The sequence below is a fragment of the Hyla sarda genome, chromosome 5, assembly GCF_029499605.1.
Source record: "Hyla sarda isolate aHylSar1 chromosome 5, aHylSar1.hap1, whole genome shotgun sequence".
Taxonomy (NCBI): domain Eukaryota; kingdom Metazoa; phylum Chordata; class Amphibia; order Anura; family Hylidae; genus Hyla; species Hyla sarda.
In genome coordinates this window covers 125,405,240-125,416,475 of record NC_079193.1, presented here as the reverse complement: position 1 = coordinate 125,416,475, position 11,236 = coordinate 125,405,240, and the positions used below count along the sequence as shown (strand labels likewise).

The 11,236-nt window shown below is 51.7% G+C and overlaps 1 protein-coding gene across 1 annotated transcript; it reads right to left on the bottom strand.

Moving 5' to 3' along the window:
* Positions 1-1,143: 1,143 nt before the first annotated feature.
* On the bottom strand, positions 1,144-3,695 carry LOC130272584 (uncharacterized). The gene is made up of 2 exons (XM_056518425.1): positions 2,828-3,695; positions 1,144-2,169 (listed from the first exon to the last, which is right to left on the bottom strand). The coding sequence occupies exons 1-2, from the start codon at positions 3,228-3,230 to the stop codon at positions 1,856-1,858; spliced, it is 717 nt and encodes a 238-aa protein (XP_056374400.1). The 5' UTR covers positions 3,231-3,695; the 3' UTR covers positions 1,144-1,855.
* Positions 3,696-11,236: the final 7,541 nt, after the last annotated feature.

Below are 11,236 nucleotides of genomic sequence, written 5' to 3'. Positions count from 1 at the left end.
CGTCTGGAGAAGAAAAGGTTTAGTCTCAAGGGGCGACACGCCTTCTTTACCATCAGAACTGTGAACTTATGGAACAGTCTACCTCAGGAACTGGTCACAGCAGGAAAAATTTGCAGCTTTAAAACAGGGTTAGATACATTCCTGGAACAAAATAACATGAATGCTTATGAAGAAATATAAAATCCCATCCCTTCCCCAATATCGCGCCACACCCCTAGACTTCAATTCCCTGGTTGAACTTGATGAACGTCTGTCTTTTTTCAACCGTACTAACTATATAACTATGTAACAAAGCATGACAGTACAATACACAGCAATGGTTCCCTAAGCTATACATCGCACATCATGCTACTCTAACACTTCGCTCAATTCTGTAATAGAAAAGCAAAATAAATCGAATAACAAAACAATACAATCTGTAATCGGGGTGGAGGCATGGGCGACTATGTGGGGGTAGGGAGGGAACGGATCACAGGGCCGGGCTGTCCAAGATGGAATAGTCTATGAGCAGGCTCTTGATAAACCTGCGGCAGTTCCGGACGGACATGTTCTCCCTGTTGATCACGAGGCGGTTCCTGGCAAGCCACACTGCGTCCTTAAAACAGTTCATAAGGCGCCAAGCCTCCTGGATAGCCTCCATGTCGTGGGTCCCAAGGAACAGACCGTAAAGCACCCAATGGCACAATAGGCAGTTCCTGGGTACAGAGTCTCGGAGTCCATGTTCCAGGGTGTCCAACAGACCCTGTGCAAAGGGGCACTGCCAAAACACGTGCAAAGATGCTTCCTCCTTGTTGGGGCACCGGGGGCAGTACAGGGTTCTGCACAGGTCACAGGCATGCATGAATGACCTGAGAGACAATCCTCCCTTGATGGCCATCCACGGCAAGTCCTTGTGTCCTTGTAAGCCACTTTGAAGCCCCATTTGTCCAAACTGTCTCTGCCGTGGCTCTGGGGAGCCCCGGAATAGTCTCTAACAAGTCCTTAGCTCTTAAACGGATCCCTCCAAGGAACAGCCCAGGATAGAGGCAGCGCACAAGACTTCAAAGGTAAAATGGTTTATTTACCCGGCATGTCCGGGTAAATAAACCATTTTACCTTTGAAGTCTTGTGCGCTGCCTCTATCTTGGGCTGTTCCTTGGAGGGATCCGTTGAAGTGCTTCACCTGTTTGTCCAGGAGCAGCTGCCGTTCTTCGCCCGTTGCATGGTCATTTCACTCCTTCACCATAGTTGTACTTGGTCGCAGTACAACTATACTTGGTGAGCAAGTTTTCTTGTTTGTTCATGTTCTCTTTGCATTACGGTATCACACTAGGAGCGCTCTACTTGTTTGTACAAGTCCTTAGCTCGGATGTGCTTGTGGATTGTCTTCGGCTTCCATAGGTCAGGTTTCAGTCCTTCCAGCTGGTGCTCCCTCACAAACCGGACAACATCCCCATAGAACCAGGAAGTGTTCCAGTTGTAAGGGATGGAGCTGTCCCACCTGTCCCAGCCCAATTGTCTCCAGGGGGGCATAAGGAACAAGCGAGACACGAACCTGCCCGCTGAGTGGGGATATCAAGTATTCCCTTCCCTCCGTTGCGGGGCTCCTTATACATCACAATCCACTTGACTCCATTTTGCCCCAGATGAAGCGAAACAATGTCCGGGTAATGTCCTTTCAAACGGTGGTATGGGGAGGCCAGTCCTTTGCGGTATATTGGAGCACAGGCAAAACTTCACTCCGCAGGACAAGTGTTTTGCCCTCAAACAAGAGCTTTCTGGAGCTCCACAGTCCGATCATAGAGTTCATCTTTCCTAGTTGGTCTTGCCAAGACTTAAGGGTCGCTCCTTCCTTCCCGAACCAGACTCCAAGGATTTAGATGAAATCTGGTTTAACTGTAAAGGGGAAGGGGGCGGAAGAAGCCAGGTGCCATTCCCCGAAGAGCATAGCCTCTGACTTCCCGCAGTTGACTTTTTCCCCCGAAGCTCTGCCGAAGTCCTCGCAGGTCTGGACGAGTGCAGTCACCGAACGCTGGTCAGCGCAGAAGACGGTCTCGTCGTTCATGTAGAGCGAGCACTTGACCTCGTAGTGATCTGGTCCTGGTGCGGTGATCCCTCTGATCTCTCCATTCTGCCGGATAGTCTTAGCGAAGAGCTGAAGAGATGAAAGAGGGCAGCCTTGTCTAACCCCTGAAAAGATAGAAAGGGGGTTAGTCTACCAGCTGTTCACCAACACCGTGCTGTAAATATCAAAGTACATGATGTTAACAAAAGAGCAAAACATCTTCCCCAGACCTAGCCTGCGCAAAGCCCTATCCATGAATGCGTGGGAGACATGGTCAAATGCCTTCACCTGATCCAAACTGACAAGGGCGGCGCGGGCACGATGGTCCTGGATGTAATAGACCATGTCTCTCACAAGGGCAAGGCTGTCAGGAATCCTGCGACCAGGAATGCCGCAGGTCTGGTCTGGATAGACGATCTGCCCGATGACAGATTTCAGCCTGTTGGCCAGCACCGTGGCAAGAATCTTGTAGTCCACGTTCAGGAGAGAGATGGGACACCAATTTTTCTGGTCACATCTCTCCCCCTTCCGCTTATACAAGATCGTGATCATCCCTTCCCTCAACGACTGAGGCATTCTGCCCCCCCACCACCATCTCCTCGTACACCTCCAACAGGTCCGGACAGATCAGGTCACCCAGTGCTACATAGAGCTCGGCCGGGAGACCGTCACTGCCCGAGGTCCTGCAGGGCTTAAAGGATTTAGCGGCAGAGAGCAGCTCCCCCACCGTCAAGGGATCGTCCATAGCCACCACACCTGCGGGATCAACAATGTTAGTGATACCTGACAGGAATCTCTCGGCGGCTTCGGGGTCGGATGACTTGGGGGCATAGAGGTTACTGTAGAAGTCGGAGTTGACCCCCATCACCTCCTCCTTGCCCCTCCTCATGTGTCCTGTCTCATCTCGTAGCTCAGTCAGGGGCGTGTGGCCAGCATGGAGCTTCCTGAAAAAGAAAGAGTTACACTTATCACCCTTCTCCAGGTTCTCCACCTTGGAACGAAAGACTATTTGCTTGGATTCCTCCTCAAAGTGCCTTTTCAAGCTCTTTTTGGTCTCCTTCAGCTCCTCCCTGACGTCCCAACTGCACTGGAGCAGGTCGCTGCAGCTTCCTGAAGTCCCACTTCTTCGCACACGCCTGTTGTCTGCCTTTTGCCTGAAAGAAACAACGAAACTCAACTTTAACATATTTCCACCAATCGCTCATGCAGTTATACATACATTTGTCATTATGCCATACAAGGTACGCATCCCTAAGTTCCTCCATGACCTCCCTCTGCTCCAACAGGACACAATTCAACTTCCAGGAGCTTGGGGCAGGAGGGAAACCATGGCCCAGAGTCCCCCGGAATCGAATGGCCCTGTGGTCAGAGAAGAAGCAGGGGACCATAGAGTACGACACCTTACTGACTGCCCTCGAAGTGAAGATGAAGTCTATCCGAGAACGGAGCGAGCCATCGGGGCGGCTCCACGTATAGTTTACGGATCCATTCCCGATGGACCCAACAACGTCCTGCAAGGATGCCTCTGTCACTATCTCAATCAGCAGCTTAGACATTACGTCAAGATTGGCGGATGTGCCAGAACTGCGTCCGTCCACCTCAATGGGGCAGTTGAAGTCACAACCCAACATGACTGCCCTAGTGGTGGTGAGCTGAGCCCACAAGGCCTGGAGAACCTTCAGTTGGACATTCTTCTCAGGGGAGGCATACACGTTGATGAGCCGCACGGGCTCACCCGCCAAGGAAGCGTCTGCGACGAGAAGTCTGCCACGGTCGAGCTCCCGGACAGAATCTAGTGCAAAGTTACCTCCCCTGATCAGGATGGCCATCCCCGCAGACCTACAGTCACCCCCAGCAGACCAGTAGGAAGGGCCGTGAGACCACCACCTGGCCAAATGGTTGTGAGACCTAGAAGAAGACCAAGCACATTCCTGCAGCATGTAAACATCACACCTCGGAGAATCTAAGAACGTAAGAACAGTCTGAAATCTAAACCTATCTCTTATACTCCTCACATTAATACGAAAGATGTTAAGATCAGCCATGGAAATAAAAAGAGAGGTTAGTTCAGATACTAGTTACCACTCCAGTCGGGCGGGTCCTCTTCTCTGGCGACTGTCAGCTCCTGTGGCTTCTCATAGCCCCCTTCCAAGAACATGTAGTAGACCGGATTGGCTGGTGTGTTCAAGATTTCCTTGACCTCTGGGTCCTGCAGCAGCTCGTCCATAGACTGTGCTTGGATTTGCTCCACTGGGACCTGCTCCACTTGGGCCTGCTCTATCTCCTCCTCTCCATCTGAAGCTTGAAGGCTCTCGCAGACCTGCTCCATCTCCTCTTCTTCATCTGAAGCTTGAGGGGTCTCGCTGGTCTGAATGATCTTTCTCTTGTAGGACTCAGCTAATGCATTGTCCCTTCCTTTTCTCTTCCTTTGTATGGTACCTGGGGGAGGAAGCACAGGAAAATCCTCCGAAGAGCGGGCACCAGCAGCTGGATGGGGGTTAGGTGCTGCTGGGCCAGGAGAGAAAGGAGGCTGGGTGGGGCAGGGGGCGGGAAACGGTGGCCGGGTAGGAGAGGACGGGGCAGCAGTGGGCCGGGATGGGGCCGAATCAGGTGGGAGGGACATGGGAGGGACGGGAAGGGGCAGGGGTGGTGGCTTTCGCCTTCTTACCCTCCTTGGTCGGCTTAGTCATCTTTGCTGCTGGCTCCAGAGCTGGGGCTGGCTTCGGTGCTTTCGCTGCCACAGATGCCCATGTTCTCTCCCTCTGGGGGCAGTCCTTGTAGCTGTGGGCCACCAGTCCGCAGAGGTTGCAGGTCTTGCTCTTGGGGCAATCCTTGGTCGTGTGACTTGTCACTCAGAAAAACCTGCAGGCATCTTCCTTACAGTCCTTGCCCTCGTGGCCCATCTTGCCACATCTCCTGCAGGTCTGTAGCATGTCTGGGTACAAGATAAGTCCTGTGCAGTTGCCCAAGGAGAATGTCGGTGGCAGGTGCTGTAATCCATCTGGAGAGGCAAGGTTCTTGTTCAGTCTGACGACCACAGACCACTTGCAGGTCCAGTATCCGAGAGAGTTCAGGATTCGGGTGGGCTCCCTCGCCACGGTGCAGAAGCGCTTCAGGAAGGTCGAGATGTCCTTGCCTGGGGTTTGTGGGTTCCGCATTGAGACCGTCACCGGCCTCTCATCTCTTTGAATAGGGCAGTTGCCCACAAAGTGAGAGAAAGGGGATTAGGGACTCACCGCTTTTACCACCACCCAGTATCTTCTACAGGCTCCAATGGTGGCAAAGGTGATGTAGAGGATTCCAGACATGAATGTTGCAATTCCGAGGGTGTCAGCCAAGGAGAAGCCTTGATCCACCAGCATCTTCTTGCAGAACACATCGTGGGACATGTCTGGCACCCTTCCATCCACAGGCTTTAGCTTCAAGGCAACAGTCTGCCTCATCCAGGGCTCGAGCTTCTAGGTTGGGGATTCTGACGCCCTTCTGCCTTGCTGTGGTTGGGTTTATTGAAATAGCTTTATTGTCTGTTCAGTCATTACAAGTCATACAATAAATTACAATCACACAAAGCATGACAGTACAATACACAGCAAAGGTTCCTTAAGCTATACATCGCACATCATGCTACTCTAACACTCCGCTCAATCCTGTAATAGAAAAGCACAAGAGATGGAATAACAAAACAACACAATCTGTGATCGGGGCGGGGGCGGATCACAGGGCCAAACTGCTGGGCTGTATCTTCAAGGAGACATGGGAGAAGGAGAGGGGTCTTCACTCCTTTTCTTTCTCATCGACGGCCAGGCTGTCAAAGATGGAATAGTCTCTAAGCAGGCTCTTGATGAACATGCGGCAGTCCCGGACGGACATTTTCTCCCTGTTGATCACGAGGCGGGGGCATGGGGGGTATGGGCAACTATGTGGGGGTGGGGAGGGGGGCGGATCACAGGGCCAAACTGCTGGGCTGTATCTTCAAGGAGACATTGGAGAAGGAGAGGGGTCTTCACTCCTTTTCTTCCTCATCGACGGCCAGGCTGTCAAAGATGGAATAGTCTCTAAGCAGGCTCTTGATGAACCTGCGGCAGACCCGGACAGACATCTTCTCCCTGTTGATCACGAGGCGGTTCCTGGCAAGCCACACTGTGTCCATAAAACAGTTCATAAGGTGCCAAGCCTCCTGGATGGCCTCCATGTTGTGGGTCCCAGCGAACAGACCGTAAAGCACCCAATGGTACAATAGGCAGTTCCTGGGTACAGAGTCTCTGAGTTCTTGTTCCAGGGCATCCAACAGACCCTGTGCAAAGGGGCACTGCCAAAACACATGCAAAGATGTTTCCTCCACATAGGGGCACCGGGGGCAGTACTGGGTTCTGCACAGGTCGCAGGCATGCATGAACGACCTGAGAGAGAGTCCTCCCTTGACGGCCATCCACGACAAGTCCTTGTGTCCATTGGTTAGCCGCTTTGAGGCAACATTAGTCTAAACTGTCTCTGCAGTGGCTGTGGGGAGTCCCGGAACCAGCTCAGTCAAGTCCTTAGCTCGGATGTGCTTGTGGATTGTCTTCGGCTTCCATAGGTCAGGTTTCTGTACTTCCAGCTGGTGCTCTCTCACAAACCGGACAACATCTCCATAGAACCAGGGAGCGTTCCAGTTGTAAGGGATGGAGCTGTCCCACCTGTCCCAGCCCAACTGTCTCCAGACTGTCTTTAACAGTAAAGGGGAAGGGGGCGGAAGAAGCCAGGTGCCATTCCCCGAAGAGCATGGCTTCCGACTTCCTGCAATTGACTTTTGCCCCCGAAGCTCTGCCGAAGTCCTCGCAGGTCTGGACGAGTGCAGTCACTGAACGCTGGTCAGCGCAGAAGACGGTCACGTCATCCATGTAGAGCGAGCACTTGACCTCGTAGCAATCTGGTCCTGGTGTGGTGATCCATCTGATCTCTCCATTCTGTCGGATAGTCTCAGCGAAGAGCTCTATAACACAAACAAAAAGAAGAGGTGAAAGAGGGCAGCCTTGTCTAACCCCTGAAAAGATGGAAAAGGGGTTAGTCTTCCAGCCGTTCCCCAACACCGTGCTGTAAATATGAAAATACATGACGTTAACAAAAGAGCAAAACATCTTCCCCAGACCTAGCCTGCGCAAAGCCCTGCCTTGCTGTGGTTGGGGCTGGAACTCCAGGCCTTGCCCTGCAGCCTCCTGGGTTGACTTGCTTGTTGAGGCCATGGCTTCTTCCAGCATGCTCTTTTCCGCTTCCTTGCTTGTGGAGAGTCGTCGCAAAGTCTTCTTTCCCGGGTGGGAGGAGCTATGTAGATCTGGACCCAGTGGGAGGAGCTATGCAAATCTTCTCCAGAGGCAGCGAGTTTCTTTGTAAAGATTCTGCGCCGCCTTCGTCTTTGACGAAGTTCCGGAATTCACCGCCGATTCCCTTCTTCCAACTTCTTCGTCGGCTTCTTCCGGGGCTGCAGTCTTCAAGATCTTCTCCTTCTTCAGATGTTCCAAGGTAGGCAGGAAATTATCTTGGTATGCTCTCGAGAATTGCGGTTCTAATAAGAACGAAAAGTACTGCCATCGTACTATGCAAAATCTCTACCACAATGCTGGAAGTTTTTCAGATCGCCTTGGTGATCATGGTATCTCCCCTGCCAGGTAAGATTTTTTTTTTTTTTTTTTTGAGAGCCGAGGCAAGTGCTCTCTGTCACCCAAAGTGCAAACGTGTCACACTAAAAAAACGTGCATAAAGGATGCGGTCTATCGCTAAGCCCTTCTCCAACAGGAGAGAGGCCCCCCAACAAACCTACCCTTCAGCTCCGGGCCAAAAGGCACCTGCAAGGATCCCGGTTCAGTGCCCCTTTTCACCGAAGCTACTAAGGGGCCAAAAATGCACCTGGCTTCAACCTAGGAGTTAACCAAGGTATCAGCCGAGGAGCCGTATACTGATGGCATCTTGACCAAAGCCAAGATGCACAAGGGTTGCAGGGAGGTGAGGAACCTAATGGACACACACACACACCTCCCCTAGACTGCCAGGAGGGACACCCAGAAGGCCTACCGCATCCTGCCAATCCTGTGTACAAAACAACACGTAAAAGTGGCACAGTGACAAAACACAAAAAATAAAGAAGTGGATAAGTGCAGATATACTGTTCGGTCATCCAGCCGGTTCTATAAAAATTTCCTGGATCCTAGCCAGAAGGCCGTGATACCAAGGGTGAGTGCTAAAGGTGAAGAGTATGGTGCAGTGCATGTTTTTTTTTTTTTTTTTTTTTTTATATCTAAGAGCCGAGGAACGTGCTCTCGAATCACCCAAAGTGCAAACGTGTTACACTAAATAAAAACATGCACAGAGGATGCGGTCTATCACAAGCCCTTCTCCAATAGGAGAGAGGCCCCCCAACAAACCTTACCCTTCGCCTTCGGACCAAAAGGTACCTGCGAGGTTCCAGGTTCAATGTCCCTTTTCGCCGAAGCTACTAAGGGACCACAAATGCTCCCGGCATCCACCTAGTCGTAAGCCAAGGTATCTGCTCGCAGAGCCGAGTACCCGGGGTGTTTGCAGGGAGGTGTGGAACCTAATGGCCACACACACCTCCCCTAGACCACCAGGAGGGCTACCGCATCCTGACAAATCCTGTGGACACACAACATGCAAAAAGTGACACAGTGAGACTAAAATAAATAAATAAAAGAATGTTTGCAGATATACTGCCCGGACATCCGGCTGGATCTATAAAAATCTATCTGATCCTAGCCAGAAGGCTGGGAATGAAGAGGTGAGTGCCACAAAGATCATGGTGCCCGTGCTTCAACTCAGTGAGTCTATCCTCCCAGTGAGTTTCGGCACCTCAGGGTCACCACTCCCTGAGGCACTAAAGTACCTCGGCTCTAGACACTCTCAGCCTCAAGGCGAGACCCGGAGGAAGCAAGTCACATCAGGGCAGCTGTCGAGCTGATTCCTCAGAACCAGCCCCGAAACGCCCCGGTACACCTGCTCCCTACCATGCAGCACCCATCCCCACCAGCCCCACACTGGCGTCGCCTGCCACCAGCATGAAACTAATAAGAACAGATACTACACTTGATCTTAGCCAAAAGTACGAGAAGCGAAGAGAACCCATCTGCAGACAGCTGTTTCGGGGTGCTTGCCCCTCGTCAGTACAGAGCAGGGAGATCTCTGACTTGGCATTAATCCCAATCAGCTTCTGAGACTTTGTAACCAGAGCCAGTGCTGATCAGAGGGCACAATACCTTATATGGTGGTGTGATGAGACACTTACTTTGCATACTTCTTACCCAGAAAGCCTGCGGAGTGCTAATGGCCTTTTTGAATCTCCGTTTTACACCTGAAGCGGTGCCTCTCCCTAGTCACTACAAGTTTCTCATCCTCAGCCAAGCCAGAACACCCTGCTCTGCACTAATGAGGGGGCAAGCGCCTTGACACCAGTATGGAGCTGGTGGGAATGGGTGTACCAGGGCTGGTTCTGAGGAATCAGCTTGACGACTGCCCCAATGTGACCTGCTTCCTCCGGGTCTCGCCATGAGGTAGAGGAATGTAGAGCCGAGGTACTTCTGTGCCTCGCGGAGTGGTGACCCTGAGGTGCGTTAACTCACTGAATGAACGCACTGCACCATACTCTTCACCTTTGGCACTCACCCTTTGTATTCCGGCCTTCTGGCTAGAATTTTTATAGATCCGGCCGGATGACCGGGCAGTGTATCTGCACTCGTCCACTTATTTATTATTTTTATGTTTTGTCACTGTGCCATGTTTGTGTCTTTATTTGTACACAGGATTGTCAGGATGCCGTAGCTCTTCTGGGTGTCCCTCCTGGCGGTCTAGGGGAGGTGTGTGTGTGTGTGTGTGTGTGTGTGTGTGTGTGTGTGTGTGTGTGGCCTTTTGGTTCTTCACCTCCCTGCAACCCCTGGGCATCTTGGCTTTGGTCAAGATGCCATTATTATACGGCTCCAAGGCTGATACCTCGGTTAACGCCTAGGTTGAAGCCAGGTGCATTTTCGGCCCCTTAGTAGCTTCATCGAAAAGGGGCATCGAACCTGGATCCTTGCAGGTGCCTTCTGACCCGGAGGTGAAGGGTAGGTTTGTTGGGGGGCCTCTCTCCTGTTGGAGAAGGGCTTAGCGATAGACCGCATCCTTTGTGTATGTGACACGTTTGCACTTTTTCTTGCACTTTGGGTGATAGAGAGCACTTGCCTTGGCTCTAAAAAAAAAAAAAAGGAAGCACCTTGACCTTTTGGCTAAGATCAAGTGTAGTATCTGTTCTTATCAGTTTCATGCCGGTGCCCGAATGATGCTAGTGGGGATGGGTGCGGCATGGAGGGGGCATGAAAGGGGCATAAAGAGGGCATGGAGGGGGCAGGGGTACCGGGGCGTTCCAGTGCTGGTTCTGAGGAATCAGCTCGACAGCTGCTCGGATGTGACCTGTTTCCTCCGGGTCTCGCCATGAGGTTGGGGGGTGTAGAGCCGAGGTACTTCTGTGCCTCGGGGAGTGGGGACCCTGAGGTGCCAAAACTCACTGGGTGTTATAACTCAATGAGTGAAAGCACTGCACCATTACTCTTCACCTTTGGCACTCACCCTTGGTATCCCGGCCTACTGGCTAGGATTTGGGAAATTTTTATAGATCCAACTGGATATCTTCACTTATCACAGTATATCTTCACTTATTCACTTATTTATTTTTTGTGTTTTGTCACTGTGCCACTTTTACGTGATGTTTTGTACATAGGATTGGCAGGATGCGGTAGCCCTTCTGGGTGTCCCTCCTGGCGGTCTAGGGGAGTTGTGTGTGGCAATTAGGTTCCTCACCTCCCTGCAACCCCTGGGCATCTTGGCTTAGGACAAGAGGCCATCAGTATACGGCTCCTCAGCAGATACCTTTGCTAATGCCTAGGTTGAAGCCAGGTGCATTTTCGGCCCCTTAGTATCTTCAGCAAAAAGGGGCATCGAACCTGGATCCTTGCAGGTGCCTTTTGGCCAGGAGGTGAAGGATAGGTTTGTTGGGGGGGCCTCTCTCCTGTTGGAGAAGGGCTTAGTGATAGACCGCATCCTTTGTGTGACACGTTTGCACTTTTTCTTGCACTTTGGGTGATAGAGAGCACTTGCCTCGGCTCTTTAACCTCTTAAGGACCAGGCCATTTTACACCTTAGGACCAGAGCGTTTTTTGAACATCTGACCAC

Bases quoted from the DNA above. Each gene is read 5' to 3' on its own strand.
- LOC130272584 (XM_056518425.1), bottom strand. From the start codon at position 3,230: ATGTTAAAGTTGAGTTTCGTTGTTTCTTTCAGGCAAAAGGCAGACAAC. The intron at 2,170-2,827 runs GTATCACTAACA...CTATCTTTTCAG, and splicing joins CGCCGAGAGATTCCTGTCAG to GGGTTAGACAAGGCTGCCCT.